We start from the raw sequence: 27,981 nt of genomic DNA on the forward strand, positions 1-27,981 counted from the left end.
CCACTGCAGACCCCGAGCCACCGTCCCGCTCCCGGCAGGGCAACCCCACTCCGTGAGGAGAAGACGGAATCACCAGCTGGACTCTCCCTCCCGGACAGGAGAAGGGGCCCGCAGCCCGCAGACATCCCGCCACAGCCCCGGGCCCGGCCCACACCGGACTCCGGACGAGGGAAGCGTCAGGCCCCACCGCGACCCCCAGCCCGGCCATTATCCCCACCAGGACCAGAAGCAGACGGCTCTCCGTGGGGAAGCAGGCCCAGACCCCGGGCCCGCCCCGGCCGCCCCTCCCGCCCCGCTCACCGGGCGCCCCGACCCTCTCCTCAGCCGGGGCGGGCTCAGCACTGCGCATGCGCTACGCCCCGCCCACTGCGCCTGCGCACTAGCCCCCCCAGGGCGCGCCTGCGCTACCGACAGCCACCACCCGCCCCCGCCCCTCCCTTATATGGCCGGGGCGGGGCGGGGGAGGCGGTGACAACGCAGGCGCGGAGTCCTCAACGCATGTGCAGGCTGCGCCGCTCGGGGGCGGGGTTGGAGGGCGGAAGCGCGGCTGTCGCTCCTCCCTAGTTTTTAACCATCGAGAGGCGGCGTTGCTATGGGAACGGGCGGGCGGGAGACCCGGTGCGGGGTGCTGCTCCCGGCGGGGCTCCGCTCCCGTTCCCGGGTCCGTGGGCTCTTCCCGCAGCCGCCGAGGCTGAGGCGCCGGGGCAGGGATGGGGTTTTACCGTATGCGAGCGGATGGGCCGCTCCCCGCGTCCCGGATGGGGTGAAAGGGAAGGGGAGAGCGGCCCAGTCCTCCACTCTCCCAGAATCCTTCGGCGCGGCCACTCTCTCTTGCCTGTCTCTATGGCTGGGGCACATGCTCTGTGCGTGGGGCCGGCGCGGTCTTGTCCCGGCCTCGTCAGCAGAGCGGGGACTCCCGGTAACCCCGGCATGGCCCCCCCCACAGGTACCGGGTGGCGGCGGAGGGTTGGGGGGGGAGCCTGGGGGGCAGCGAGGGGGCTGGGGCGGGGTGGGAGCACACGGAGGGGGAGGGACAAAATGAGGGCAAGGGCGAGGGACTGGCCTGGAGCGGCTTGGGAAGGGGGAGATGGAGGAGAGAGGGGTGGGGGAAGGAGGAGGGAGCCGGGGGCAGCCCCCCCGCAAGGGCAGCCGTGGTCTCCTGTTGTCCCCCGCTGTCACCTCTCTGCCCCACAGCTCCTGCCCCGGGTAGGGGACAGCCTTGTTCCCCGGGCTGTGACAGCCGCCCCCTCCTCCCGTGGGCAGAGGCACTTGCCAAGGGAGCGAGCGGGGAGGGAGTCAGGTTTCTGTGAAAGGCTTGTCATGACTGAGAGGGTAAACAGTGCCCGGAAAATAATCCGGCTGCTGATTGCCGCCAGCGCCCTGGTGCCTTGGGAGCCCGGTTGCCTGTCAGCGTGGTTTGTTTGCTGGGCCTCTCCTTTAAGTGCTTTTATCGAGCTTTAGCTATGCAGCTGAATTTTCTTTCCAGGCTGTGTAAGACTGTATCTCACAGAGGGTTTCCTCCCCACGTCCCCCAGGTAACGTTGTTGATAGCCAGTCCCCCAGGCTGGTGGCAAATCAGCTAAGATGGGACCTGACTGCCGAACAGATAGAAAACATGGCTGCAGAGCTCACGGAGAGGACCAAGCTTGTGTATGACCGGGTGGGCGCCCAGGAGCAGGGTGAGGTGTCCTATGAAAACACTCTCAAGGCACTGGCAGATGTGGAAGTGGAATATACGGGTACGTACACCGAGAGGGAGTTCTGGCTTTCTGGAGATCAACATGTTGTTACTAACACTTTTTTGGTGTTTTTTTTTGCTCTGTACTGTCGTCTTTTTTCTTCCCTTGGCTTCCTCAGCAGTATGTTGGGGGGTTTTTTCCAGTTGATGTTTATACAGCTAGATATAAATACAAAGAATAGTTTATATTTGGAACGGAAGAGCGAGTCTAACTCAAGGATGGCGCTTTGGCAGCAGCATGGTCTGCGGGAGGAGTAGCCAGGTTTTCAAGGTTGTCTCCTGCTTTTATGTGTCAAGGTGCATTAGTGGAAACAAATTGTGCATTGGCAGAAGTGGTTTGGATGATCTAAGAAATCTTCAACTCTTTTCTAACTTTTTCCCTAAGGCAGCGGATAAATGTCTCTCCGTGTGCCTTGTTTAAATACTGCTATAATTTTAGGGATTATGTGTAAAGTAACGTGACATGATGGCGTCGTGCTGGCAAATGGTGCAGCCTTCGATATATCTCTGGCTCATTATTTACAGCAGTAGAGTGCCAAAGTCACGCAGCCCCCCTTCTGCCCCACGGCGTCTGTTAGCTGTCCTGACGGCTGCTGTTGCGAGGTGTCACGTCTGTATGAAGCAGAAGCCAGCCTGCAAGCTTCTTTCTTCTCTCTGATTTCTTTTTCCTAAAATAAGAGGAAAAGTCCTTACTAAGCAGGGGTAATGTTAACTTCAGCAGAACTGTCAGCACTTTCCCTGGGCAACAGAGAGTAGCTGCCTGCTCACCTTCTGCTGGGTGGAGAGTTCTCATGCCTGGAGGGCAGTGCCTTCCCACTGGAGTTGTATTATTTGAGGTTTTGCAGAGATGGTGGCAAGGAATGTTCTCCCTGTTTTCACTTCTAAAACGGAAGTGTGTCCGGACAGAGCACACCTGGGATGTGGTGACTTTTGAGGAGCGCCTGCAGTAAAGGTGTGCCACTTTTAGCCTGGTCCTCTAAGGAAAGGAGTCATGCAATGATGCTGCCCGTGTGTCTGACAGCATAGAATTCCTGTGATTCTTGAAACTGTTGATACCAGCTATAGCTGGGGCAAAGGCGTTGGGATCTCACTTTGCTGAGAACGATGGATTATAGTGGGAAATCAGTGGACAGGTGCTCATCAGCGAGGAATGGGTGAACAGGCACTGTGGGTGACTGAGCGCTGCTCAGAGAGGACAGCTCTGGGTTTGTCTGACGGCAGCAGCTTGCCTTGCTCTTCCTTTGTGTGGGCGGGCAGGTCAGGCTCCAGGGCTGTCAAACTGGCTCCCGATTAACACAGGCTCTCTGTGTACACTCCCACTCACAAGAAGTTCTGGACATGAAGCCATTGCCTTCGCCGTAATCCCTCTTCTGTCTTTCCAGTTCGACGGAACATGCTGGACTTCCCCCAGCATGTCTCTCCATGCAAAGACATCCGTGCGGCGAGCACCGAGGCTGATAAGAAGCTCTCAGAGTTTGACGTGGAGATGAGCATGAGGCAGGATGTGTACCAGAGGATTGTCTGGCTCCAGGTGTGTGCTTGGGAGGATGCTTTGTCAGTGATACACCTGAGCAGGGCACTGAAACCTCCTAGAATTACAAATCCTTTTCCTTGTCCCAGAACTTAGAAGTGAATGATATTGAGTCAGGTCTGGAACTGAATCACTGTGTGATCATGGCAGAATGGTCCAGCTGTTAGTGAGAACTGGGGAGCTGGGGGTTTGAGGGCTCTGCCCCCTCCCAGGGCCTCGATTACCCCTTTGGTAAAATCGTGTTAGTAAACCTAGCCTGCCTCACCTGGGGAAGGGGCTGGGTTGTGCCCTGAAAAGTGCTGTAATACAGCATAAAGGTGAGATGTTTAAAGCAATCAGGTAAGAACTAATACACCAAACCAAAGCCTTCTTGTGGGGTGTTTCCATCTACTTCTGGGTCACTGGTATTACAATAACCCACAGCTCCTCCCAGGAACCAACTTCCTGCAACACCTGGTCCTGCAGTTCCCTGTGCTCATGTGTTTTGTTTTACAGGAGAAAGCAGAGAGCGCTTCACTGAAGCCTGAAGCGAAGAGATATCTAGAGAGGCTGATCAAATTAGGTAAAAGAAACGGTCTCCATCTCCCTGAGGAAACGCAGGAGGTGAGATCACAGACGTTAAAGTAAGCACACGTAGAGTAGGCTTTGTGGGACTAACGGGACAGTGTAGCGTTAGAGCAGAGGACTGAGGCTCAGACTCTTGATTCTTGCCCCCAATTCCTGTGACTTTGGGTGTACTGGGTAATGTTTCTGTGCCCCTCTTTTTCCTTTCCATTGAAGGGGGTGACATTTACAAAATGGGATCGACACTGGGAGTAGAGGGGCTCCTGAGAAGCTGAAATTCCAGATTGTGCTCTGCAGGTCAGGAGTAGAAGTAGCACCCAGTCCCCACACGCGAAGGGGCAGTTAGGGAAGGTGCCCCCCTGGAGCTGGGGTAGGGGAGAGCGGACTGAGGGGTACTGAGCTGCTCAGGGTCTCCCTCTCATATCCTGGGCCAGTGGCTCAGTGAAGGAGCTGGAAGCTGCGTTAAAAGTAGAAGAGAAGGTGAAATGAAATAAGGGTAGAGGAGGCTGTTGCTTAAACACCTGCAGCTCCTGAGCTGGCAGGAGGTGGCTGGGACCTTGCTGAGGTGGCTGCTTTCCTACCAGGTGTGATCAAAGGGAGCCTGTTCTAGGCTGAGAGCTCAGTGCCTGCATGCAATTAATTCTGCAGCGTTGCATTTGAATAAAAGCCAAGTGCAGACTGCTGGGCAATTCGGCAGGCAGGCTGCTGGCTGGAGACGGGCAATAGCGCTGTTTGACTTCTCCCTTTGGACTGATTTTTCTCTCTTCATCTGTATTTTAAAGAAAATCAAAGCTATTAAGAAAAAGTTGAGTGTCCTTTGCATAGACTTCAACAAGAACCTCAACGAAGACACCACCTACTTGCCCTTCTCGAAGGAGGAACTAGGTATGGAGCACTTGGGTGTATTTCTCTGCTGGTGTGGCCCTGAGTGCCTGGATTCCTCTGGCCAGCGTGCAAGACCCTATTCCTGTGCTCAGTCCCAGAGCTGGTATTTCTGGAGAGGCCTGGGCTCTCCATCAGTCCTGTCTGCTCTTTTCTCAGGGGGACTCCCTGAGGACTTCCTGAACTCCCTGGAGAAGACAGAGGATGGCAAGCTGAAAGTCACCTTGAAATACCCGCACTACTTCCCGCTCCTGAAGAAGTGCTACGTGCCCGAAACGAGGAGGAAGGTGGAGGAAATGTTCAACTCCAGGTGCAAAGAGGTAGGTGGGCCTTGCTGCTTGCCAGCAGGGCCAGACAGGATGCCAGGTGAGGTCCAGACACTGAAGGGGTCTTGTCTGAGATTTGTGTTTCTTTCCACTCTGGGGCTCATCCTTCCTTTCTTGCCTGCTTATCCCACTTCACTCTTTGTCTGACTCTACCTTGCAGGAGAATTGCTTGATCCTCAAGGAGCTGGTGGACTTGCGGGCTCAGAAAGCCAGTCTGCTGGGCTTCAACACACATGCAGACTTTGTCCTGGAGATGAACATGGCTAAAAGCAGCAAGACAGTGGCTACGTTCCTGGGTGTGGCACTTGGCTGTGGAGGGGCAGAGCAGGGGCATGTGCTGGGCTGGGTGTGCTGCTCTCAGCCCTGGGCACTAACCCTGCCTGCCTTGATTTTCCTAGATGAGCTGGCCCAGAAGCTGAAACCCCTCGGGGAGAAGGAACGGGCTGTGATCCTGGACCTGAAAAAGAAAGAATGCGAGAAGCGTGGCCTGGAGTTTGACAACCGCATCAATGCCTGGGACATGCGCTATTACATGAACCAGGTGGAGGAGACCAAGTACAGCGTGGACCAGAATCTGCTGAAGGAGTACTTCCCCATGCAGGTGGTCACTGCAGGCCTGCTGGCCATTTACCAGGAGCTGCTGGGGCTCACCTTCCATCTGGAAGAGAAGGCTCCGGTCTGGCATGAGGATGTCCAGCTCTACACAGTGAAGGACACCTCCTCCGGGGAGACCATCGGCAAATTCTATCTGGACCTGTACCCACGGTGAGGCCTTGGGCAAGGTGAAGCGCGGGAGGAGGGCTAGGGCAGCAGGACTAGAGCCTGCCATGCGCCCGGGAAAGAGGAGGGGCCGTCCTGCTCCCAGGCGCGTGGCTGTGCGGAGGGAGTGGTGTGTACTCAGGCAGGACTGTCCCAGAAGCAGGGGGTCACCGGGGGCTTCTGCTCTGAGCAGGACTGCAGTGGCTCGTGGCTGGCTGTGGGGGAGGATCCATGTAACAGTCTCCTCTTCCTGACCTAGGGAAGGGAAGTACGGACACGCAGCCTGCTTTGGCCTGCAGCCAGGCTGCCTCTTGCCGGACTCCAGCCGGCAGATCTCAGTGGCTGCCATGGTGGCCAATTTCACCAAGCCCACGCCAGATGCACCTTCCCTGCTGCAGCATGATGAAGTGGAGACGTACTTCCATGAATTCGGGCATGTCATGCACCAGCTGTGCTCTCAGGTGAGGCCTCGCTGGGCTGGCAAAGGGTTGGTTTGTTAACCTTCTCCCTGTCGTGCTCCCCTGTAGGGTTGAATGACACCCCACTCTGAGCTTGCCATGTCTCCTAGGCGGAGTTTGCCATGTTCAGTGGGACACACGTGGAGCGGGACTTTGTCGAGGCACCATCGCAGATGCTAGAGAACTGGGTGTGGGAGAAGGAGCCGCTGCTGCGCATGTCCAGGCACTACAAAACTGGAAGCCCCATCCCTGATGAGCTGCTGGAGAAGCTCATTAAATCTCGGCAGGCAAACACAGGTGGGTCCCTGCGGAGGGATGTAAGAGCCAGCGAAGAGGGGCAGGACGGGAGCGAGGGTCCGTGTGCTGTCCCCAGCAAGGGCAGAGCCTCGCCGTGGTGTCCCCTGTGTGTGGGGAGGGGAAGGGGACCCTTAGTGACCTGGCGAGGTAGAGGAAGGGCTTTGCCTTGCTCCCTGTGGTGACCGAGGGGATGGGGGAGAAGGAACCACATCTGCCTGCCATTCGTCTGGGAAGAGCGAGGGTGGTGTGACAAGACGTGCAGCAGGCTGGTTGGTGGCACAGTGAGAAGAGGTGCCAGGGGAGGCAGGGATTTATCCGCAGGCAGGGGATGCGGCTTAGGCCTGAGTGGGTGCTGCTCAACTGGACTGGTCTGGGGAAGTGGGTCAGAAACTGGGTGTGGGGAGAACTGTGTGAGCCTGCCCTGCTGTGCCCCAGCCTTGGAGACGCTCCTGCCTGCAGGCAGGAGCTCAGTTTGCCTCCTCCTTCTGGGAACAGGGCTCTTCAACTTGCGCCAGATTGTCCTGGCCAAGGTGGACCAGGCACTGCACACCCAGACGAAGGCCGACCCTGTGGAGGTGTTTGCCCGGCTGTGTGAAGAGGTGCTGGGCGTGCCTGCTACCCCAGGTACCCAGGGGGTTGGGGGTCCTGCTCTCGCTGTCTCTCTGGGCCTGGCCTGCAAGCTTGGCTCAGCAGGTTCTTTTCAGGGCTGGGGCTTCACACTGGCTCAATGGGGACAGTTTCTGCTGGCTCCAGGAAAAGCAGGGCTGAAACCATACAAAAATAACTGGAAAGTTCTTCCCTGTTTCGCCTGGGATGGTGAACAAGCTGACCCAGTACCTGCTCTGACACATTTATAGCACAGAGGGGTTTTTCCGTGCTGTGAGTGGTTCTAGCAGCCTTTCCCGTTAACGCCCCTTCCCTTCCTTTGCGGCAAAGGTACAAACATGCCCGCTACGTTTGGCCACTTGGCTGGAGGCTACGATGCCCAGTATTACGGCTACCTCTGGAGCGAAGTGTACTCCATGGATATGTTCCACACACGCTTCAAGCAGGAGGGGATCATGAACTGTAAGGTAGGGAGGACGTCTGGCACCGCCGGGCTCTCGGCATGTGGCAGGGGCTGCCTCCCCTGCCAAAGGTGGTAGGAGATGGCAGCGTCAGTGGGAGGGTGAGTGTCCTACACATACCTCCGTCTCTCTCCTCGCAGGTGGGCATGGATTACAGAAATTGCATCCTGCATCCTGGCGGTTCCCTGGATGCTTCCGACATGTTGAGGAAGTTCCTGGGCCGCGAGCCCAAGCAGGACGCCTTCCTGGCCAGCAAAGGACTGAAGGTGGAGAACAACTCGCTGCCTTCGGCCTGCTGAGAAACTGCTCCAGCCCATTTTGAGTAAAGCCAGCTCCTTTGTCTACGCACCAGTCCTCTCAGGCCAAGCAATACCCGGTACTCCTGTCACCAAACGCATCCTGGGCCAGCCCCTGCCTGGAGCTGTTCCTCCAGGATCCTGCTCCGAGCTCACCCAGGGCTTTCAGGAGCTGGGTTCAGCCCTGGTCCAGGGCTCTGTGGTGACAGCTCTGCAGAGGGAGTTGAATTGCCTTTGTCACCCCCTCCGAGGGGGTTGGGGCTTTTGGTAGCCCACACAAATTGGCTGAACTTTGAACCTGATTGCTGCACAAGGGTGAGTTTCGGCCTCATTTATAGCTGGGGAGGAGGGTGAGAGGAGTTACCAAACTTGAATCATTGTTTTAAAATCCCTTCTTTTTAAGAAATGAGACTTCCCACCGGGCTTGTCTTGTTTTGTGCCCTGGGGCAGACTTACTGTTCAGAACACGAAACAAGCAGCCTGAGAAGCTTCGTTGGAAGTCGTGCTCTCCCATCTTTGGGCAGCTGGTGGCTGTGGAATAAAGATGGGGAGATCCCAGAGCTTAAAAACCATTGCATTTACTGGAACGTCCTGCCCTGAGCCCCTCAGATGTTCCTGCTGGGGCAGCAGGCCTGGGAGGGGGATAGAAAGGGCTGGTACAGCTCTTCCCAGAACAGGGGATCTGGGGAGCGTGGCCTGGCCCCCGTGCGCTGCCAGACGTCCTCGGGAGGTTGTACTTTCTCCCAGGCTGTATCGGAACTGCTGGGATGCTGTGCCCAGGGCCATCTTAGGGCAGCCAATGCCTTCTGGTCTCCGGTCATAGCAGCAGAGGGTGTGTTGTTATTGCTGTCACCTCTAAGCCAGGGTGGGACAGGGGAGGGCTGTGGAAAAAAAAAAAGCCAACAACAAGTGGACAGCTTCAAACAACACGGATACCGGGGATAAAAATATCAAGTGGGCTTTGTGCCAGGCCTTGAGCGGCTGGGCTTTGGGTGCGGCGCCGAGCTGGGGGATGGCAGCCAGCCCTTTGACCAGCCTTGGGAGCAGCCGGGCTGTGCCACCTGCCCCCCCCAGCTGTTCCCCTGTCCCCAAGAACCCTAAAACTGGTGCCCGCATGGCGTGGGGTGGCATGGCACGGCGTGCCTCCCTCTGCTCGCCTCTGCGGTGCCGTTCCTCCCGGTGCTGCCATCCCCGAGCAGGCTGGAGTACAGCTCTGCTGATGCGTGCAGGGCTGTGCATTGGAGCTGCTGGAGGAGAGCACTGACCCCATGGGCAAAGGCCGATTTCAGGTTTTGCTCACGTAGGAATCACGTGCAGGCTGGGAAAGGTTTTTAGCAGCGAGGGTGTGGGGCAGGTGGAAGGTAGGCCCCTTCCTTGGTAGTGGAGGGGAGCCGAGGACCTCAGAGGGGAGCTGCGAGCTCCCACCAGTGCGAGGGGTTTTGTGGTGACAGGATACTGAAGGCAGATCTCATTTTCTGGTGTCCCAGCCCACCTCCAGCCTCAGGTGCTTTGTGTGACACCGTTTGATGGCTGCAGGATTGGTCCCTGCAGTTCTTCTGTGGTTTGAGCACACAGAGGGTGCTGTGCTCGCACCCACCGCCCTCAGGGCTACGTGTGGGAGCTGCCATCCCTCCCCAGGGTCTCACGCTGTGGCTCCCTCCCCAGCTGGCCTGTTGCCTTTGCTTCTCCTCTTGTCTGGGCTGCATCACCGGAGCGGTTCTGGCTTCCTTCCCCACAGCCGCTGATGAGGGTGTTGGAAGAAAGCTCGCCCCAAGTGCAGACAAAGTCGTTGCCATCACCTCCCTCCCCCAGACACCCCTGGTGACACGGGAAGACCGGTGACACCCTCCCTTGCTGGTCCCCTCTTGTGCTGACATGTGGACAGGTCCGTAAGCAGCGAAGTGGCTCCTTAGTGTTAGCTGGGGCCACATTGAGCATCTTGTCTTTGTCCCCACCCTCTGTTTTAGGCATAGGCAAGTGTCTGTGTTTCAGGTGCCGGCTGCGCAGGGCCGGGCGCTCTCGAGTTGATGCTGTGGTGTTTTAAGTGTCATGTTTTACTGAGCTTTCAGCATTTTCTTTCAGACCTCTCCTCTCAAGGGAGAGAACTGAAGCTCAACAGGGAAACCGCGCACTTTCCTCCCTCCTTCCCAGGCCACAAATAACTCTGTTCCTCCCTCCAGTAACCCCTGCTGCTGGCAGTGCGGTGAGAGGTGCTGCTGGAGGCTGCGGCCAGGCAGAGCAGGGGGACCTGATGCCTCTCCAAGCACTGCTGTTCCCTGTGCATGGGTGATCCCCAGGAGCAATGCTGGGAACTGGGCTCCTTGGAGCTGCACCTTCTCCCTCCCCAGCTCCTCGTCCCCATCCCGTCCCAGGCTGGTGGGGAAGAGAGGTCCCTTTGGGGTTTGGTTGGTTTTTGGTTTTTTCTGTTAACCTTTTCTAAGGGCGAACTGGTGTGTGTGTGCCGTTCGTAATGGTCACGTCCCATCCTGCTTGTTTCAATGACTGGATTTTAGACGGTTCCTAGCGCTAATAAAGGTTTTCCTAAGCGGATGTTTGCATGGCTCAGGTCCTGCCGAGGAAGCTTCTCTTTTGCAGGGGGAAGATGGCTGTCCTTCGGGATGGCAGGGTGGTGAGTCCCGGCGCTCCTGGCACGGCCACCCCCTCACCAGCGCCGTGGCAGCCCCCCACAGCAGTCTGCACAGTGGGTCCTGTCCCACGAAGATGGGCACCGAGCGGCAGGCATGGGGTGGCAGCCTGTCCGGCGTGAAGCCCTGGGGAGCAAGAGGCAATGACACCCCCTTGTCCCCCCGCTGTGTCCGTGTGGGCTGTGTCCCCCGTGCCGGCCCCGCACCTGGGTGAAGAATCCATGGTCCAGCACGTCCCGCAGGCTGGGCCGTGCCGCGGGCTCGGGGGCCAGCAAGCGGGCGATGAGGGCCCGGGCGCGGGGTGAGAGGTGGGGGGGCAGCGGGTACCGAGCCGCTCGGATGCGCCAGTACAGCTCCTGCCGGTGAGCCGCCTTGAACGGGGGGCTGCCTGTCAGTGCCGTGTACCTGGGGGGGTCTGGCTGCTCAGTAGGACTGGGAGCACCCCCCCCACCTGCCCTCCAGGTCCCTGCTTACATGGCGCAGCCCAGAGCCCAGACGTCTGAGGGCACCCCATGTCCCTTGCGGTCCAAAACCTCCGGGGCCAGGTAGCCGGGTGTTCCGCAGAGCGCCCTGGGGAGACAGGCACGGTGAGCCCCAGCCCAGCAGCCCTCCCGGCAGCACCGCAGCCCCACTCACCCCCAGCGCCAGCCAGCTGGTGCCTCCCGCCGTGCCAGCCCCAGATCCCCGATCTTCACCTGCATCTTCTCGGTCACCAAGAAGTTGCCTGCGGAGAGAGATGAGACCAAGCAGGACTGGTGCAGTTCACCCTCCCGCCGCCCCGGCTCTGCCCCACGCACTCAGCTTGAGGTCCCGGTGGACGATGCCCTGTCTGTGGAGGTATCTCAGCCCTGAGATGATCTGCCGCAGGTAGTACCGCACCTCTGGCTCCGTCAGCCTTCCCCGGGCCCGCAGGATGTCGGCGAGGGACTGGGGACGGAGCGAGGTGCCAGCTCGGGGCCTGGCAAAGCCCTGGCATGGGGATGCTCCGTTTTGGGGTGCCGGTGCTCGCTCACCCGCCGGCTGCAGTACTCCAGCAGCAGGTAAATGTGGCTGCTGTCGGCGAAGTGCCCGTGGAGGCGGACGATGTGCCGGTGGCGCAGGCGGCCGTGCAGCTCCTGCTCCCGCTCCACCTGCATCGGCACAAGCCCAGCAGCCCCCCCCCCAGGGAACCCTCTGGATCTGGGGACCCACGGCATGCACCCTTGGGGAGACGGGGATGGGAACCCATCCAGCGACCCGGGAAGGAGGGAGAAGGGGCAAGGGCAGAGCTCTGGGGGGTCTCCGTGGGTATCACCCCCACCTCCCTGGGGACTTTCTGTGTGTCCCCCAGACTCACCCTCTCCCCGATGCCCACCGTGGTGAGCCGGACTCGTGGGATGACCTTTGCAGCGTAGACCCTGCCGCTGGCCACCTCCGTCAGCTGGTAGCAGCGCCCGAAGGTGCCCTGCGAAGATGATCCCGCAGGAGTGAGCAGCCCCCGGCACCCTGGGGCCAGCCGAGGGGTGAGAGGCTGCGGCAGAAGGGGGTCCCGGGTGTGGGGGTGCCCGGCTACGTGCCCTTCACCGAGGGCCAAGGAGCCCAGGGGACGGACGTGGCTGGCACTGGCCCCAGGCACCTGCTCCGCTCTGGCTCGCTCCCAGCATCTCCCCGTTGCCTCAGTTTCCCCTTCCCCAGAGGGGATGTGGTGGGTCCCCCTCGGGATGGGACACCTCGGGGACCCCCTGCAGCCCTGTGGGGTGCGAGTGTGTGACACCACCAGGGTGCCCAGCAGGGAGGGGGTGCTGGCTGGGGTGAGGGTCTGTCTGGGGGTGCAGGGCCGGGGCCGGTGTGGGGGTGATGGGGGGTTTACCTCTCCCAGGAGCCGTCCCCGCTTGTAGAGCATCCCGCTGCCCGCGTCCTCGATGAACCATCCGGGGAGCTCGTCCCCTGCGCACCCCCGGGCCACCATCCTGCCCGCTCTGCTGTGCCCCGCGGTGGGGACACCCCAAGGGACACCCGCACCCCAGCACCGTAACTCCTTCAGCTCCGGGTTGGGTGTGCCCGGGTGGGGGGTGGCCGTGGGTGCTGAGTACGAGGAGGAGGCACCCAGCACCCTTGCCTCTACCAGCCCCTGACACCCCAAGCCCCCCCAGCAGCAGATCTCGCTGCATCTACCGATCGCTAAGCAGGGACCCCCAGTGGGACGAAGCCCCCCCTGCCCCAGCATCCCGGGGTAACCGGGAGGGTCCTGGATCAGGATGAGACCGACTGGGGGGGGGGTGTCCCATCTACACCTCTCCCCTCTGCAACTGGGGCTGGTGGGGTCCCCCTCGCCCGCCGGAGCTCCGGGCCCCGAAGGGTTAACGGGCGGCCGGGGAGGGCTGGGCGCACCTTTGGGGCTGGATATTAATAACGCAGCGGGGAGGGACGGAAGGCGAGCCCGGGGGGGGGAAGCCTCGCCCCCCCCCCCCCCCCCGGAGCTGCGCAAGCGATGCCCGATCGTCCCGGGTCCCCGGGATTTTGCCGCCGGGACGCCCCGGACGAGGGGCGGCATGGCCGGGTGGGGGTGTCGGGGAGTCCCGGTTCCCAGCGGGGGACCCCACGGTGCCGGGTAAGGTCCTGATTTCTGCTTAACCCCTCGCGGACCCCCGAAGCACCCCCCCCCCCGTCCTTCCCCGGGTCAGCTCCGCTCCTGTGGGGGAAACTGAGGCACAGCCGTGTCCCCCGGCTGCCAGCGGGGTCTGGGCATCACCGGACCCTCGCTGGGCTCCGGACCGCCCCCCCCCCCCGCAAAAGCAAAGGCACTGCCACCCCCCGCCCCCATCCCCTGCCCTGCCGGGGGGACCCAGGCATTCGGGGTGGCCACTCGAGACCCCTGGGTCCCTGTGGGAGCTGCGCGGCAGGAGGAAACCGGCTCGGCCGGGGGATTCCCCAACACGGGGCTGGGACCCCAGCACCCCCCGGCACCCCCATTCACCCCCCTGCACCCCCGGGCTGGGCAGGTTGGGGTGCTCCAGGGTCAGGCACTTTGGGACTGGGGGGGTCCCCCTGCTACCCCCCATCCTGCTCACCCCCATGGCGGGGCCGGATCCGGATCAGGGAGCGACACGGAGTCCCAGCTCCGCCGCGCAGGTCTGGTCCTGTCCCGGCAGGCAGCGAGCCCAGCCCGGCTCCCCGCCGCAGGGCCGTGGGTGCGGCGGCGGTGTCGTCTCCCGTGCCCGCCGCCGCGTGGGGCACATGTGCGGGATGCGGCGTCGCCTGCTCGGCTGCGCCCACCCACCTGGCCTTGCTCGGGGTCCGAGACTCCGGTGTGGCCGCGTGGCACCAGACCCCCACATCCCCGGCTGGTGCCGCCGGTGGTGGGGACCCTCCCCGCTGTGTCTCGTCTTGCCTCCGTCTCGCTTCCGTCCCCCTTGCTGGGGTCCCTGCGGGGGACACGGCGGTGGCCGTCCCGCCTCGGCAGCGCCGATGCCGGGATGTGGGACACCCCGCTGCCGGCCGCCCCGGTCCCTGGGGACGGTGGGGCTCAGCGCTCCCTGCTCCCGCAGGTGCCGGCAACCATGGTGGCTGCTGCTCCTGGCCTGGCTTAGCCTGGGCTGCGCCGGCGGCACAGCGCAGGTGAGGGGTTTGGGGTGCGCGGCGGGACCCCCAGGCCGCTCGAGCCCAGCCCCGGCGCTGACCGTCACCTTCCTCCACGCAGGGCCCAGCCCTGGGGACACCGGCGCGGGTCCCCGAGCCCCCAGCCCCTGCTCGGCCCCGCCGGCAGCCGGCCCGGGGCACCTGGGGGTCCTGGGGACCCTGGAGCTCCTGCTCCAGCTCCTGTGGGGACGGCGTCGCCCTCCGCACCCGGAGGTGCCTGCGGTGAGTGGGGGACGGGGCAGCATGACCCCCCTGGGGTGTCCCCACTCCTCCACACCCCCCGCAGCACCCCACACCCCATGACACTGCTCTGTCGCTGACTCCTCACTGTCCCTGCGAGCCCTCGGCACCGCGCTACGCCCTGGCTAAATTTCAGCCTGATTTTGGAGGGGAAGGGATCGGGGAGGGCAGGGGGGGAGCTGGACCCTGCCGCATCCATCCTGGGGTGCAGCTCCAGCAGGATGTGGCCCCATGCGGGACATCGTGGTCCCTGCTCCCACTGCCTCATGGGGATGCGTCACTTCCCACCCGGCTGCAGCTCGGTGGCTCGGCGGCATCCTGGCCCCGGAGATGGGGAATGTCCCTGTGGGGGACGCAGGGTGCAGGCAGGGCTGCTCGGGGAGGCCGTGCTCCGTCCCCGCCGCGCTGACGCTGTGGCCGTAGGTCCACCGAGGAGGAGCCGTGCACGGGTGACCCGCGGCAGTACCGGCTCTGCCAGCTCCAGGTGAGCGTGCGAGGGTCGTGGCACGGCATGGCTGGCCCTGGTCCCGGCCCCGCAGGGCTCCGTCCTCCCCATCCCGCAGGGGCTCCATCCTGCTGCTCCCGCAGGGCTGCCCCGGCGGCTCGGTGCCCTTCCGTGCCATGCAGTGCTCCCTCTACGACAACAAGCCCGTCCTGGGCACGCAAGCCCGGTACCGCTGGGTGCCCTTCCATGGAGGTGAGTCCTGAGATGGCGGGCGGCATCATCGGGTTGACCGGGGGCCATGGCTGCCACCGGCGTCACCCCTTTCCCTTCCCTCCTGGCTCCGGCAGCCCCCAACGTCTGTGACCTCAACTGCCTGGCCATGGGGCACAACTTCTACTACACCTTCGGCCGGGTGTTGGACGGCACCCGCTGCAGCCCCGGCTCCCCGGACCTCTGCGTTGGCGGGCGCTGCCTGGTGGGTGTGCGTAGGGCCGGGATCCCCGGGACCCCCGGGACCCCCAGCCCTGACCCCCCACCCTGAGGCTGTGTCTCGGCTCCCCGCAGAGCGTGGGCTGCGACGGGATCCTGGGCTCGGGCACACAGCCCGACGCCTGCGGCCAGTGCGGCGGCGGCCACGACACGTGTCTCTTCGTGCACCGGCTCTTCCAGGGCACGGACCCCTCCTCCGGTGAATGAACCATTGCCCCGGCCCCCTCCATGGGTGAATGCTTTGGCTCTTGGCTCCCCTGTCCTCCCGTCCCCCATCTGTGTTCCCAAGGTGTCGCCTGGGTCCCCCGTCCCCCCGTCCCCTCTCCCTCATTGCCGTTGGGGCATCGTCCCTGATCCCTTCCTGTCCCCAACACTTAGGGACAGGGACAGCGGGCTTGGAGGATCACCCTCACCGGGGTGATTTTGTCTCGTTGCAGAGGGTATCGCTCCTCCAGAGGGTGGGTGGGGGGTCTCTGGGGCACAATCCATGGCATCCCCAGGGCTGTTCAGGGGTCCCTGGGGGCACCCAGGGTCCGTGCGTCCGTATCCAGTGTCCATGGGGTGTCTGGCCAGGCTGTAGGGACGATGATGCCTGTGAGGGCAGACAGCCCTGGATGGCACCCCAGGGCCATCATCGGGTGCCCCAGATGTCCCAGCATGTTGGACCAGTCTGGGTTCATGTCGCTGGTTCCTGGGCTGGGGCTGGGGCTGCACCAGACCCAGAGCTCCTCTGTGCCCGGTCCCCTCCCGCCCCAGCCCTGTCCCCCCCTGTCCACGGGCTGTCCCCTCGGGCTGTGCCCTGGCTCTGCCCTGACTGTGCCCTCCCTGCCAGGTTATTTTGGGTACATGAATGTGACCAAGATCCCAGCTGGGGCCACCCATATCAAGGTGACGGACAAGAGCCGCAACTACCTCGGTAGGACGTGTCCTGTCTCCGTCCCAGTCCATCCCAGTTGGTCCTGGTTGGTGCCACCCATGGGTGCAGGCAGGGCAGGGCAAGGGGTGGCTGTGCCGTGCCGTGCCGTGCCGTGCCGGTTCCCCCCCTCAGTTGCTGTTTTGAGCATCACGGGTTCAGTGAACTTGCCGGCGCTCGGGGCAATTTTCCAGAGGCTGCGGCCGTGGGTTTTGGGAAGGGCTGAGCTGGAGCGGGGCCAGGCCAGGCAGCGCAGGACCAGGACCAGGACCCCTGTCCCCAGACCCCCCAGTCCTCCTCCTGATCCAGTCGGGGCCCTGTTCCCTTCCAGCGCCAGGGCTTGCGGGGGGGGGGTTTGCACACCAGGGTTTGGCTCCGGCTTGGGACCGAAGCCAAGTTCTTACAAGAAAGCAGATTTCTCCTGAGCCCCGACCGCAGCTCTCCCAGCCCACGCTGCCCTCCCTGCTTGGGGAGAGGCCTCCGGTGGGGACCCAGGCATCTGGGCTGCCCCCAGCCCAGCCCAGCACGGGGGTCCCGGGGACCATGCAGTGCTCGGCCCCTGGACGTGCTCCTTCCCGCAGCCCTGATGACAAGCGATGGGCGCTACGTGCTCAACGGGGACTGGTCCATTGCCTGGCCGGGACCATACGAGGTGGCCGGCACCCAGCTGCACTATGCCCGGGACCCCGATGGCACCGAGACCCTGGAGGCGCCCGGGCCCACCGACAAGGATCTGCATGTGATGGTGAGGGCAGGGGTGGTACGGGGATGGGGGCAACTGGCCCCCGGCCCCCATCGCTCCTCTTAGCTCTGCCCTTGCCCACACAGGTCCTGCTGCAGGAGCCCAACCCTGGCATTGAGTACGAGTTCTGGCTGCCCCGTGGGCACCCCCAGCCTGGCCATGTCAACACCAGCCCCCTGCGGCAGACCCAGCCCCGGGGGGCCGGCAGCCCCCCACCCCCGGAGCCCGTGGTCACCCCGGCCCCGGCACCGCCGACCAAGCCCAGGGGCTCTGTCACGGAGCCGCCGCCGAGAAGCCCCCCCAGCTGGAGCGTGGCCCGGGCTGCCGCAGGTGCCTGCTCCCCCGTGGGGGTCCCAACAGCCCCCCCGTAACCCTGGGGTCTCTGCTGTGGGGAGGGTCCTGGAGACCCCCGGGGGTTCTCCATGAGATGGGCACCCTAAAAAAGGGCCCCCTGACTAAACCCTCCCCAGGACCCTCGGGAGGCCGGCGTGTCCCCTCTCTCCTTATGGGGTATAGAACCCCATTCCCCCTCCTGCTGCTGCAGGAGGGGGTTTTGGGGGTGCAGTGTCTCCTCTCCCCCCTAAACTGCTACAGCTTTGCCCCCGCAGAGCGATGCGGGAGGTGCCGCCCACCCAAGGGACGTTCCCAGCGCATCTGGCACTTCTGCCAGAGTGACTTCGGTGAGCGCCGGGGACGGGAAGGGGCTCGGGGTGATGCCGGGGAAAGTGCCCAGCTCAGGGTGCCCCACGCTCGCCCCTCAGTCTTCCAGGGCCGGATCCTGGCGCAGCGCTTAGTGGGGCAAGAGACGCGCTACGAGGTGGAGGTGAAAACGCCGTATCGGCACCGCTTCCCGCTGGTGTCCCGGGAATACGTGTGGGTCCCCAACATCTGCGGTTGCCCCCGGCTCCAGGAGGGCGGCGAGTACCTGCTCATGGCACGGCGGCACGTCAACTACGAGCGCACGCTCAACCGCATCCTGCTGCAGGACAACGGCTATGCCCGGCCGTGGACGCCCCGTGAGGACCGGCTGGTGCGGGAGGCAGCCCAGCACTGTCCCCAGCCCCGGCCGCCCTGAACCCCCTCCCTGGGCTCCATCGCCAGGGGAGGGGGCAGCCGGCGGGACCCCGAGGGCAAACCCAGGGGCTGGCAACGCTCCTGCCGTGCACCGAACCCTTTCCGTGGCTGTGGAGGGGCCAGGGCCCCCCCGTCCCGCCCTCTGCCCTGTGCCGGGCATCTCACCGTCCTTGGGGTCGACTTGGCTGCGGAGGGGTGGAGGATGGTGGTAATTTATTTTTTTGCAGAAAATAAACCTGTATATCACCTCCTTCGCCGTGTGCGCCTTCCTGGCTGGAACCGGCCCAGGGTGTCCCATGCCCTCCCCACCGCAGGGGGTCCCCTCCCTTGTCCCCATGCTGAGCCCCCAGAGAAATGCTCCCGCCCAGCAGCGTGTCCCTGTCCCTGAGATGGACGCCGGCCAGGTTCTGCTTTTCGAGGTCAGGGACCTGCTGCTTATCTCTTTTCCGGCAGAGGCGAGCGGGTCCCTCCCTGTGCCGGAGCCCCCTCGCCCGTAACCCAACCCGCGGGCTGGCGGGCACAACCGCGGGGCCCGTGGGGGGACAGGATGTGTCCAGGGGTGCTGCGGGGTGCATCTCCCACTTGGTGCTCCGGGAATGGTCTCGCACCCATCTGGGGGTGGGTTTGGAGCGGGTGCTTGGGGAAGGGCTGAGCTCTACCAGCTCGTGTCGCTGGTGACTGTTCCCAAACTGGGCACGGGGCTGGGGCCACAGCTGGGGGGGGGTACCTGGGGTGGGTGCCCTGAGTGGCAGCTGCCAGCCCAGGAGGTTCCTTAGCACACCGCGTAATTAATCACCAGGAGCCAGAGATGAGCCCTGGGGGCACCTGGGGCTCTGTGCTGCGCTCCCCAGCTGGTCCCAGTAAAGCCTGGCTGATGCCAGGTGCTCTGGAATGCAGGCAGAAGCACCTTGGGGTGATTAGGACTGGGAAAAAAAGTGCCTCCACCCTATAAAAGTGTCCCCTCCCACCCCTCATGGCTGGTTTGGGGTTGCCTGGGGGGGTTGTCTCTGGGCAGGGGTGGGTGTGCTGGCTGCTCTGCCCTTGGGGGGACGGCCCGGGAGCAATGCCTGGCAGCCCCAGGGCTGCTGCTCTGTGCTGTCACCTTTGGGCATCCTGTGCTTGGGGTGTCCCTGTCCGGCTGTCCCAGCCATGGCGGGGTTGGGGACAGTCACCCCACGTGCAAAGAGACCCCGCAGGGAGAGCAGTGGGGACCTGGGGCTCTCGGCCATCAAGGCTGGGGCTCGCCGGCGGGCTAAGAGCCGGCAGAGAGAAGGGGACCGGGATGATCGTTGCCCGCTGTGGGGCTGGGACTCCTGGGAGCGTGTCCCGTGTCCCCCCTTGGAGTCCGTGACCCCCAGGAAGGGCCGGCTGGCAAAGCTGCATCTCAAGGGGGAGCATTGCAGGCTGGCATCTGCTCCCCCCTGCCCTGGGGAAAGGGGTGAGTGTGTCTGTGTCTGCCCCCCCCCCGCCCCGGCAATCCCTGCCTGGGGAAGTGGGGGTCACCCCAGGACCCTTCTGTCCCTACAGAACCTATGAGCCCTTCACCGCAGCCCCGCTATAAGGGTGCCTACTTCTCGGGGCTCCCTGCAGATGAGTGCCAGGACCCTGCTGCCCCCAGCCTGTGAGTATGCGGGAGGGGGTCCCCGCAGCCCCCCAGCCCTGCAGCAATGCCAACCCTCTGCCTTCCTCTGGCCAGGCTGGTCGCTGCGGTCCCAGTGCCTGGCAGGGATGGTCCCCGAAAGACCCGCAGCACGCCGGAGCGCACCCTCGTCCTGGAGCTGGTGAGCTTGGGGGGGGGTCTGGGGGGAACGACTGCAGCCCTGGGGCTGGGGTCTGACTCTGTTCCCCGCTCTGCAGGAGGGGACCCTGGTCTGCTCCTCTGTGCTCGCTGGCTGGCGGCAGGGTGCCGTGGCCACCTTCACCACGGTCTTCCAGGGAGACTCCTACAAGGTGGATGCTCATGTGCTGGGGTTGGGACAGTGGGGTGCTGGGTCCCTGGTTGAGGTGGGGGGGCACAGAGGGCTGTGACGAGCCACATTGTCCATGTGGGCTCTGTGCCCGTGTCCTCCCCTGACAGCCAGAGGGGAAGGAGACCCCGGGGAGAGGGTGGCTGAGGGGCCCCTTGGATCATGCTTGGGGTGCTGGTCCCACCTGGGTGCCAGAACTTGGGTGCTGGGGCTGCCTGGCGATGCTGTTCCCTTCCAGGTCCATGTGAAGCTGCGTCCCCATGTGGAGCAGTTCCTGGAGAGCCTTTCCAAGACCTACGAGGTACCCGGAGCCCCCACGTTCCCCTGGGGTCTTGCAGGAAGCCGGTGTGGTGCCTCTGCATCGGGGAGGGAGGGACTCGGGCAGCCTGTGCAGGGACCTTTGCCTGCTCCCCCAGATCTTCATCTTCACAACTGCAAAGCGGGACTATGCCGTGAAGGTCCTGGATGTGCTGGACCCCAAGAAGAAGCTGATCAGGTGATGATGGCCTTGGTGAAACCCCGCTGGGGACCTCCCATGTGGCAGGGACTGGTGCCCACGGGCTCTGCCTCCCCTTCCAGGCGCTGCCTCTCCCAGCCGGACTGCCTCTGCGCCCGGGGCTCCTACTGGAAGGACCTGACCCGCCTGGGCAGGGACCTGGCCAAGACAGTGGCCCTGGACCACACCATCCAGGGCTTCCCCACCCAGGTACTGGCAGCGATGGATTTTGAGAGGGGTTTTTGTGTCCACCAGCTCACTGGGACCACCACGGCTATGATGGCTCCTCTGTGGCCAGTGTTCACCCTCTCTCTCCCCAGGCTGCCAACTGGATCCCAGTGCAGAGGTGGTGGGGGGACCCGTGGGACGAAGAACTGCTGCACCTCACCCTGCTGCTGGGACAGCTCTGCCGGGCGGTGAGGACCGAGGGGGGGGAGCTGGAGAGGGGATGGGCAACCTGGGCTCCTGGGGCAGGGCAGTGTGAGCTGCCCTGGACCCCCTCTCTGGGCACAGCCCTCCCCTATTCCCATCTCTCCCCATGCAGGATGATGTGCGCGCCGAGATCCAGCGTCGGTTCCTGCACCGCAGGCTGCCCACTGAGGACTAAGGGCAGCCCAGACGGAGGGGAGGGGGACGGAGAAGACCCCTCGGAGGGGCCGGTGAGGCTCGCACTGCCACGGGAAGCCGCAGTCCAGTGCGTCCAGGCTCTTAACTCATCCCGTGGCGCTGGGCTGATGTTTTGGCAAAGCCGTTGCCCCCAGGCCCCTCCCTTGGTGTTTGCAGCCGTGCTCTGCTCGTGTTCCCAGGCAGGCTGCGAGGCATGGATCCCAGTGCCTTTTGAGGAAAAGCTCCATCCCAGCTCCCTCCTGTCTGCGCTCTGTAAGGTCCGGCCAAGGGCTTTTTCATGGGTGATTATACACTTGGACAAAGGTCTCGCTCTCTTCTGTAACTCCCAAGCACGCCTCAGCTGTGCAAACGTGCTCAGGGATGGCACGGCCGGCGCGGGGGGGAGAACAAACCACCCCCACCCTGCCGTGCCACGGCCGTGTCCCGGGGCAGCCGTGGTCCTGCGGTTGGGAGGCTGATCCCGGCGTGGTGCCGATGCCCCTGGGAGGGCCCCAGTTGGCAGCTCTCCCCATGCCCGTCCCAGCCCTGCCTGGTGCTGTGTTGCGTGCCGGGGTGCAGCTGCTGCTGCGCCGCTGCCAGCCATTTGCCTCTGCTCGCTGCCGTGGTGGGGTGGGGGGGGAAGAGCAGGGCGGCCATGGGGTGCGGCAACCCTGGGACCTCTTTTTTTAAGAATTAAAGGCTGCTGGTAAACAAGAACCAGGGACTGCACCGTGCTCTGTACTGTGTGGTATGGGTCCGGGCTGTTCTCCCCAAGCAGCGGTTTGGAGCCTGGCTGCCTCCCCTCTGCCGAAAGCTGCGTGGTCTCGCAGCTAAGCTTGTGCCAGAGGAGCTGGCTGCGGTCACTTGGGTGCAGCTGTTTGGAGAGAAGTCCCATCTCCTCTTCCCCACGGCCCTCCACGCGTGGGAAAGGGCGCAGGGCTCCTGGCTCTTCTGGAAATAGCTCCCTCGCAGGAGCGTGCCAGGTCAGGGTCCCTGGGGGGGTGTCTGTGTGTGTGGGGGGGGGAGAGGATGAGCCAGGCGGGGAGGGAAGCCACAACCTGTGTCCCTGCTGATGTGCAGAGCTGGACACAGGCTGGGATCAGCCCAGGCTCTGCTGGGAAGGGAAATTACCCTTCAGAGAGGGTGGTCCAGAAAGGCAACAACCAGTTTATTTCAGAAGCCAGGTGAGGGCAGCTCTGTCCCAGGCTGGGATCCAGCCCCCTGTGTCCGTGCAGCCCAGGCTGGTGTCACACTACCCTTCTAGCCCGGGGACAGCAGGAGCTACCTTTCGTGATGCAAAAGGCCACACGGTATGTGACATAGAGGAAGGCTGAGAGGATGAGGGTCCCGCAGACAAGGACAGGGAGAAGGTCACTCTGCAGCCCCTCCTCGGTGGGGAAGCCCTGCAGAGGGGAGCAGGATCGGGTGAGCTCATCGAAGGTGCCAGCAGGAGGACAGGCCGTGCAGTTGTTGGCCGAAGCGCCCCAGCACGTGTAGCAGGAGGGGTGGCAGCTGGCACAGACGCGGGCTGCGTTGGTGGTGACTCCCCTTGTCTCAGTGGCAGATCTCTGGATACGGCTGTAGTAGCGCGGAGGGCAGTAGGACAGGCAGGAGTGCCGGTAGGCGAACAAAGAGCTGCCGCAGTCTGCGGAGGAAGGGTGGTATCGGCCAGGCTGCGGGGCCAAAAGCACCGTCCCCTCCTGCCCAAAGACTCACCCTCGCACGCTCCCTGCGCATCCCGCCTGAGGCACTTGTCCGTGGCAGAGGCTGCAAAATGCCTGGCTGTCATCTCCTCGTCTGTGCCGTGGAGGTGCAGGATGAAGCTGGTCAGCAGACCTGGGGGCAGAAGGGACAAGATTCAGTGCTGACGGCACCCATGTTCCCACCCTCCAGTGTTTGGGATCTGCAAGCTGGTGGATGTGGGGCTGGAAGCTTTGAGGCTACGCGGGGGAGAGCAATCCATGCCCCCTTCCTGGCTGTGTGCTGGCCAGAGACACCCTCAAAACAAACAAGCATGTCCCTGTGGAAAAAGAAGGCTCACATACCCAGGAGGAGCAGGAAAAGGACAAGTCAACAAGTTGCTAATCAAAGTAGGGGAAAGAAGAATGACCGGGCACTGGTGACCCTCATGAATGGCGTTTGCTCCCCTGGGGCCCTGGGCACCCACCTGTGTTATAGGCATCGCCCTTGTTCTCTAGCCGGAGTGTCCAGGTCCCGTTGGGGTTCTCATCCCAGAAGTGTGTGGACATGAAGGTCCAGTCCTTGTAGCCCTGCTGGCTGGTGTCGTACGGGCTGGAGGAGAAGAGAGCTGGGAGTGATGCCCAGGGGCTGGAGGGGAGGGATACGGCCCACGGAGGCCCTAGAGTCACCCTGTTCTTGGTTTAAGGGGGCATTGCTGAGACATGACAAGGGCCACAGAAGAGTTTTGGGCACGGTGAGCCCGTTCCCTCTGGGGACCAGAAGCAGCCACTTCAGTGTGGGGGAGAGTCTCCTGGCCCCAGGAGAGGCTGAGAGGAGGACCCCCCTCTGCCCCCCCACCCTAGCAGCTCGCAAGTCTCATTGCAACGTGCTCCCTGCAAGCTCACAGAGCGCTCTTACCGCACAGTCACCAGCGTGGACGTGGTCCCCATCGGGCTGGTCAGAGCAATCACCAGGTCCCCCCTGCGGCTGTAGCTCAGAGAGAGCTGGACCTGGACGTGCTCCAGCGAGCGGATGTGCTTGGTCCTCCCAGAGCAGGAGACGTCTGTAGAGACGGTGAGCTTGGAGCCGATGTTCCTACCAAGTACAAGACACAGGTAAGGGCATCTCTTCCCCCTCCATGGGCATCCTGCCCTCTACCATGACCTCTAAGCACAGCCCTGTGGTTACAGCAGAAGCCGTGCAGCGCAGACCACTTTTGGAGAAGCAATGTCTGTTCCTGCAATGGCCAAGGTCAGACCCAGGGGATATTGGCCCTTACCGGGGGGTGTGAAGAGCCTTGACCGAACACCTCTGCTGGGGCCGAGTTCCTTTCCACTCCTTGGCCATCTCCACCAGCAGACCAGCGTCCAGGAGCCCGTAGCCATAGTGGTGGCTCACTGAAAAGCAGATGCCAGCCAAGGTGGACCCCTCTGCACTGGGAGAGCACTGGGGGCTCCTGCCCCAGGTATGCTGGCAGGAGTTTGAGGGGCAGCACACCCCCGCCGCAGCCAGGGGAGGGAAGCAGGAGCAGGCAGGGCAGGCAGCGGCTGAGCCCTGAACTCACCCTTGCGTCCGACCCCGTTCACAGCCCAGTCTTCTGCCTGCAGGTGAGCGGGCTTGGAGGTCCTGATGACGAGATGCTGCAGGTCACGCCAGGTCAGTGCTGGGCTGGAAGCAAGCAGGATTTGGGGACAGAGGTCTCTGCTTTGGGTTAGCTTTTGAGGGTCAGATCTGGCTCTTCTAAATTCCGATGTGGGTAATTAAGTTAGCTGTCTGGGTCGAAGCTGGTCCCCCCACAACCTCCTTCACTGCCAAAAAGCGAGCAACAGAGACCTCCAGAGGACAAGTCTCCTTCTGCCTCTGGCTGCTCCCCTTCAGTGTCCTGGGAGAAGATGCTGCCCCACCACAGCCCTGGGAGACCTCAGCTCCGCATTCCCAAACCTCCCTGCTAGCAAAGTCTCCCTTCCTTGTCCCTTCAGGGTCCTGGCGAGGCACCAGGCTCTCCCTGGGCATTGTCCCGCTGCCACGATGTCACCTACTTGGCCTCCAGCGCGAGGGCGACCATTCCTGCAGCCAGCGGGGCTGAGGCAGAGGTGCCTGTGTGCTTGTCGGTGCAGCGGTGGTGTAGGTCGGTGGTCACCTGGGGGGGAGAAGGGGGGTCTCGGCACCATTGCCTGCTGCTGGAGCAGAGGGCAGGACTGTTTGGAGTTGGGCAACTTCAATAAATGCTCCCTCCGGGTCCCTTCATGCTTTTTGGGGTCTACTGTGGACACTTTAATAAAGGCTCCCTCTCCCTCCCCAGGTAAGGAGGGCTTGGATGAACCAGCTCCGTACTGGGAACTGGTGTCTGCCCAAGTGCGGTTGCTCCGGCAGAGCCGGCATGGCACTTACGATCTGCACTTCGCTCGTGGTCCTGCTGCTGTAGGTGGTGGTGAGGATGGCGGAGCAGCCCTCGCTGTACCAGGGCCTCCGGCCGCCTGCCAGGACGCTGCCCACCGAGAGGGTATAGATGCTGTTGGCGTACCCGTCGCAGTTGCAGTTGTCGTAGTTGATCCCACCATTGCCGGAGGCCCAGATGAAGATGGAGCCGAGGCCACCCCGTCCCTGGCAGGGAGGGAGGCAGAGGGGGATGAGCAGGGAGTCCCTGTGCCGGTGAGGTCCCCGAGGCCAGCACCGAGCTTACTTTGGTGACCCCTCTGTGGAAAGCCTCCGCAGCCAGCACGCCTGGCCCGTCCACGGTCTTCCCGTCATCCTCGGGGCCCCAGCTGGCACTGTAGATGTGGATGTGCTGGGGACGCAGGCTGAGGGACTGAGCCTCCACCATGTCTGTGATGGGACCGTCCAGCATCCGCACGCCTGCGGGGCCAGGAAGAGGAGCAGCAGTGTCCGAGAGGCGGCAGCACGCAGGAGGCCATGCTGGCTCTGGGTGGACAGGAGCCTCATGCATGATACACCGATGTAAAGGCTGAGGGGCATCTCGCTGGCCCCCACTTCACCCCCCCCGCCCCCGGTTGCCTTGAGCACCTTTCACATGATGCTGCCCTAAGGAGATCAGGCTCCCGTGGGTCTGTGCGGCCGGCCGCTGCTGTGAGCTGGTTCCCAAAGCTCCTCATTAAGCCCTTTGCAATTAAGCCCAGTGAGTTCTCCCACCTTTTAACCCCATTTGCCACACTTGCTTCCTCAGGGGAGCCTGAGCCCACGCAGTGTTGGTGCTGCCTGCCGGAGCCTGGTGTTGTGGTAGGCATTAAACCCCCAGCGAGCACCGAGCCCCACACCATGGCTGGATGTGCAGTAACACCGCAGCACCCTCTACTCACCTGCAAGCCCCCATCTCCCCCCCAGAACAGCCCTGCCTGGGGCCACGTGTGTCCCCCCAGGGTGCCAGAGCTGGTTTGCAACTTTCCTCCCACCAGCACGCGGGAGCAACAGCTCACCTCCGACTTTGGCATTGTACGCAACGCCTGCTCCGCAGATTCGGTTGTTGGCTGCAGCTGCCACTTCTCCTGCACAGCGTGTCCCGTGCCTGAGGGGCAGAGTTAGCCTGTGAGCCATCCTCTGTGAGGGGTGAAGGGGCCTGGGACAGCCTCAGCCCCCAGAGAGATAAAGCACCCAGTACAGGGTGCTGGGCAAAACTTACCAGTTCTCGTCCCCGGTGGCGTACCTGGGCTGGGGATCAGGGTCATTGCTGTTGAAGTCGTAACTTGCCAGAGGGTCCTATTGCAAAAAGAGGCACTGGCATGAGCAAACTGCCTTTCAGCATGGATTGTGACAGCTTGATGCAGGCGCCTGGTGCTTCACCTGGTGTCTGGCAGCGCAGATCACCCTGCCTGCCCATGAGCTCACTGCCTGCCCCGCTGGGAGAGGGCAGGGGGTGCCCCTTCGCACCCAGCAACTGTACTGGGTTAACCTGGGGTTGTTGGAAATGGGATTTCGCTAAAGGAGCATAACTTTGCACATTGCTGTGCTGCTTCATCTTGCCCAGGCTTATGTTCACTGAGAAAGCCCAGCATGGCAAGTCACCTGAGGGCAAGCCGCACAGCTAGGAGAGAGGAACTACAAACCACTGAAACGATGTTGTTATAAACAACAGCTAAGATTTACCTATCCTTTCCTCTCGGCTCTCAGAGCACGTGAGGGTTTACCAGCTGTACTGGCTTTGCAGCTTGCTGTAATTACATCTATTTTGGGGGCTTGACCGTGTACAAGTTCTAACGTTTCCTTGATGTGAGAATGCACTGCGGGAGACGTCAAACCTTTTGATTCAGCCACAGAGAGGCTGAGTTCCCACTGCAAAGTCCCACGGGCGGGATGAAGGCACCAGCTCCCACCCTCCCCTGGAGACAACACGCCCTGAAGGAGCCGGTTCCTGCAGCCCGCGCCGCTCAGCCCCTCATAGTTACGTAGTTGGCAGACAGGTCCGGATGGTCCTTCTCAATCCCATCGTCCAGGACGGTCAGCACGATCCCCAGCCCCGTGTACCCTTTGCTCCAAGCAGTGAGGATGTTTAGATCGGGATTGATGTCATTATTCTGGAAAACGGATTAAATTTGATCAGCCCCTGGGTAGCGGGCTGCGGGTGACCTTCAAGGCCTCTTCTGCTGCATCATCACTGTTAGCATTAGTCCTGTTTACACATCGGGGAGGCGATTTGCTTGAGGATTAGACGAGAGAGTGGCAAAATCTCACCATGTACCACTGTTTATGGAACCAGGGATCTGTTGGCACCACACTGACGCTTCTCTTCGTGCGCCTCTTTACGGTTTGTTGCTCAAACCAGAGAACCTGGGTGGGAAGCAGCGTTGTTGGTGGCAGGCAGAGCCTGCCCAGCAGGCATGCGGTAACTTGGGTCCCTGCAACCTCCTCCTCCCTACCTTTGGCTCTTTTGTCAGGCGCATATTCCAGCCCCAGTGTCTGCTTAAGGCTTTCTGCCTGGTGCCACGGTGTTTGAAATGATAATAAGGCTCTCCCTCCATCACCTGCAGGCAGCAAGGAGCTGTTGTAAGAGGCAGTTTTTAGACAAGCAGCTGGGCTGCGGACGCGTGTGCCAGCTCTATGTGGGCCGTAGGGATCAGAAAGGTGCATTTAATGCGAGTTGTACGTGGCAAGACAAGTGGGGAGTGTCGCTTGGAGAGAGGGTGGGCTCCCGGG

General features: G+C 62.6%; 5 protein-coding genes across 10 annotated transcripts; 3 read left to right on the plus strand and 2 right to left on the minus strand.

Moving 5' to 3' along the window:
* The first annotated feature begins 577 nt into the window (after nt 1–577).
* On the plus strand, nt 578–10,468 carry THOP1 (thimet oligopeptidase 1). Of its 2 annotated transcripts, none has more exons than XM_069790552.1 (13): nt 578–953; nt 1,536–1,739; nt 3,121–3,269; nt 3,765–3,872; nt 4,616–4,718; nt 4,875–5,035; nt 5,202–5,337; nt 5,440–5,806; nt 6,060–6,261; nt 6,369–6,555; nt 7,051–7,179; nt 7,492–7,628; nt 7,763–10,468. In XM_069790552.1, exons 1-13 carry the CDS (start codon nt 593–595, stop codon nt 7,919–7,921), a joined length of 2,403 nt encoding a protein of 800 aa, XP_069646653.1. In that variant the 5' UTR covers nt 578–592; the 3' UTR covers nt 7,922–10,468. The 2 variants fall into 2 exon arrangements, with proteins under 2 accessions (XP_069646653.1, XP_069646652.1); XM_069790551.1 differs by having other exon boundaries at nt 931–946.
* On the minus strand, nt 9,955–12,687 carry LOC138686597 (inactive serine/threonine-protein kinase PLK5-like). 2 transcript variants are annotated; one of them, XM_069790554.1, is made up of 8 exons: nt 12,413–12,661; nt 11,900–12,007; nt 11,577–11,693; nt 11,361–11,490; nt 11,200–11,287; nt 11,038–11,133; nt 10,770–10,968; nt 9,955–10,689 (listed from the first exon to the last, which is right to left on the minus strand). In XM_069790554.1, exons 1-8 carry the CDS (start codon nt 12,509–12,511, stop codon nt 10,414–10,416), a joined length of 1,113 nt encoding a protein of 370 aa, XP_069646655.1. In that variant the 5' UTR covers nt 12,512–12,661; the 3' UTR covers nt 9,955–10,413. The 2 variants fall into 2 exon arrangements, with proteins under 2 accessions (XP_069646655.1, XP_069646656.1); XM_069790555.1 differs by lacking the exon at nt 10,770–10,968 and having other exon boundaries at nt 12,413–12,687.
* Nucleotides 12,688–13,007: 320 nt separating this feature from the next.
* On the plus strand, nt 13,008–18,334 carry ADAMTSL5 (ADAMTS like 5). 2 transcript variants are annotated; one of them, XM_069790558.1, is made up of 12 exons: nt 13,008–13,153; nt 14,091–14,160; nt 14,243–14,403; nt 14,845–14,905; nt 15,010–15,118; nt 15,214–15,341; nt 15,431–15,554; nt 16,188–16,271; nt 16,850–17,013; nt 17,097–17,340; nt 17,619–17,690; nt 17,772–18,334. In XM_069790558.1, exons 1-12 carry the CDS (start codon nt 13,095–13,097, stop codon nt 18,083–18,085), a joined length of 1,590 nt encoding a protein of 529 aa, XP_069646659.1. In that variant the 5' UTR covers nt 13,008–13,094; the 3' UTR covers nt 18,086–18,334. The 2 variants fall into 2 exon arrangements, with proteins under 2 accessions (XP_069646659.1, XP_069646660.1); XM_069790559.1 differs by lacking the exon at nt 14,091–14,160.
* An 810-nt stretch (nt 18,335–19,144) lies between these two features.
* LOC138686599 (CTD small phosphatase-like protein 2-A) lies at nt 19,145–22,357 on the plus strand. 2 transcript variants are annotated; one of them, XM_069790560.1, is made up of 8 exons: nt 19,145–19,705; nt 19,781–19,865; nt 19,942–20,034; nt 20,290–20,352; nt 20,468–20,547; nt 20,631–20,757; nt 20,868–22,164; nt 22,292–22,357. In XM_069790560.1, exons 1-7 carry the CDS (start codon nt 19,617–19,619, stop codon nt 21,630–21,632), a joined length of 1,302 nt encoding a protein of 433 aa, XP_069646661.1. In that variant the 5' UTR covers nt 19,145–19,616; the 3' UTR covers nt 21,633–22,164; nt 22,292–22,357. The 2 variants fall into 2 exon arrangements, with proteins under 2 accessions (XP_069646661.1, XP_069646662.1); XM_069790561.1 differs by lacking the exon at nt 22,292–22,357 and having other exon boundaries at nt 20,290–20,757; nt 20,868–20,963; nt 21,092–21,264.
* Nucleotides 22,177–27,962, minus strand: PCSK4 (proprotein convertase subtilisin/kexin type 4). Of its 2 annotated transcripts, XM_069790557.1 has the most exons (14): nt 27,705–27,931; nt 27,520–27,615; nt 27,234–27,362; nt 26,471–26,547; nt 26,268–26,356; nt 25,517–25,689; nt 25,225–25,437; nt 24,873–24,973; nt 24,398–24,501; nt 24,113–24,230; nt 23,752–23,928; nt 23,321–23,445; nt 22,870–22,989; nt 22,177–22,798 (listed from the first exon to the last, which is right to left on the minus strand). In XM_069790557.1, exons 1-14 carry the CDS (start codon nt 27,804–27,806, stop codon nt 22,401–22,403), a joined length of 2,022 nt encoding a protein of 673 aa, XP_069646658.1. In that variant the 5' UTR covers nt 27,807–27,931; the 3' UTR covers nt 22,177–22,400. The 2 variants fall into 2 exon arrangements, with proteins under 2 accessions (XP_069646658.1, XP_069646657.1); XM_069790556.1 differs by having other exon boundaries at nt 27,520–27,962.
* Nucleotides 27,963–27,981: the final 19 nt, after the last annotated feature.

The sequence above is a fragment of the Haliaeetus albicilla genome, chromosome 8 (assembly GCF_947461875.1).
Source record: "Haliaeetus albicilla chromosome 8, bHalAlb1.1, whole genome shotgun sequence".
In the NCBI taxonomy this organism is placed as follows: Eukaryota; Metazoa; Chordata; class Aves; order Accipitriformes; family Accipitridae; genus Haliaeetus; species Haliaeetus albicilla.

Coding starts and splice junctions, on each gene's coding strand:
- THOP1 (XM_069790552.1), top strand. CDS start 593: ATGGGAACGGGCGGGCGGGAGACCCGGTGCGGGGTGCTGCTCCCGGCG. Junction 954..1,535: donor GCCCCCCCCACAGGTACCGG/GTGGCGGCGGAG, acceptor CACGTCCCCCAG/GTAACGTTGTTGATAGCCAG. Junction 6,556..7,050: donor ATCTCGGCAGGCAAACACAG/GTGGGTCCCTGC, acceptor TTCTGGGAACAG/GGCTCTTCAACTTGCGCCAG.
- LOC138686597 (XM_069790554.1), bottom strand. CDS start 12,511: ATGGTGGCCCGGGGGTGCGCAGGGGACGAGCTCCCCGGATGGTTCATC. Junction 12,008..12,412: donor GGGGACGGCTCCTGGGAGAG/GTAAACCCCCCA, acceptor TCATCTTCGCAG/GGCACCTTCGGGCGCTGCTA. Junction 10,969..11,037: donor TGGGCTCTGGGCTGCGCCAT/GTAAGCAGGGAC, acceptor AGACCCCCCCAG/GTACACGGCACTGACAGGCA.
- ADAMTSL5 (XM_069790558.1), top strand. CDS start 13,095: ATGGCCGGGTGGGGGTGTCGGGGAGTCCCGGTTCCCAGCGGGGGACCC. Junction 13,154..14,090: donor GGGGGACCCCACGGTGCCGG/GTAAGGTCCTGA, acceptor CTGCTCCCGCAG/GTGCCGGCAACCATGGTGGC. Junction 14,906..15,009: donor ACCGGCTCTGCCAGCTCCAG/GTGAGCGTGCGA, acceptor CTGCTCCCGCAG/GGCTGCCCCGGCGGCTCGGT.
- LOC138686599 (XM_069790560.1), top strand. CDS start 19,617: ATGAGCCCTTCACCGCAGCCCCGCTATAAGGGTGCCTACTTCTCGGGG. Junction 19,706..19,780: donor GACCCTGCTGCCCCCAGCCT/GTGAGTATGCGG, acceptor TCCTCTGGCCAG/GCTGGTCGCTGCGGTCCCAG. Junction 20,353..20,467: donor GCCTTTCCAAGACCTACGAG/GTACCCGGAGCC, acceptor CTGCTCCCCCAG/ATCTTCATCTTCACAACTGC.
- PCSK4 (XM_069790556.1), bottom strand. CDS start 27,915: ATGCACCTTTCTGATCCCTACGGCCCACATAGAGCTGGCACACGCGTC. Junction 27,363..27,519: donor TCCATAAACAGTGGTACATG/GTGAGATTTTGC, acceptor TCCGTTTTCCAG/AATAATGACATCAATCCCGA. Junction 26,548..27,233: donor CGGACCTGTCTGCCAACTAC/GTAACTATGAGG, acceptor TTTTTGCAATAG/GACCCTCTGGCAAGTTACGA.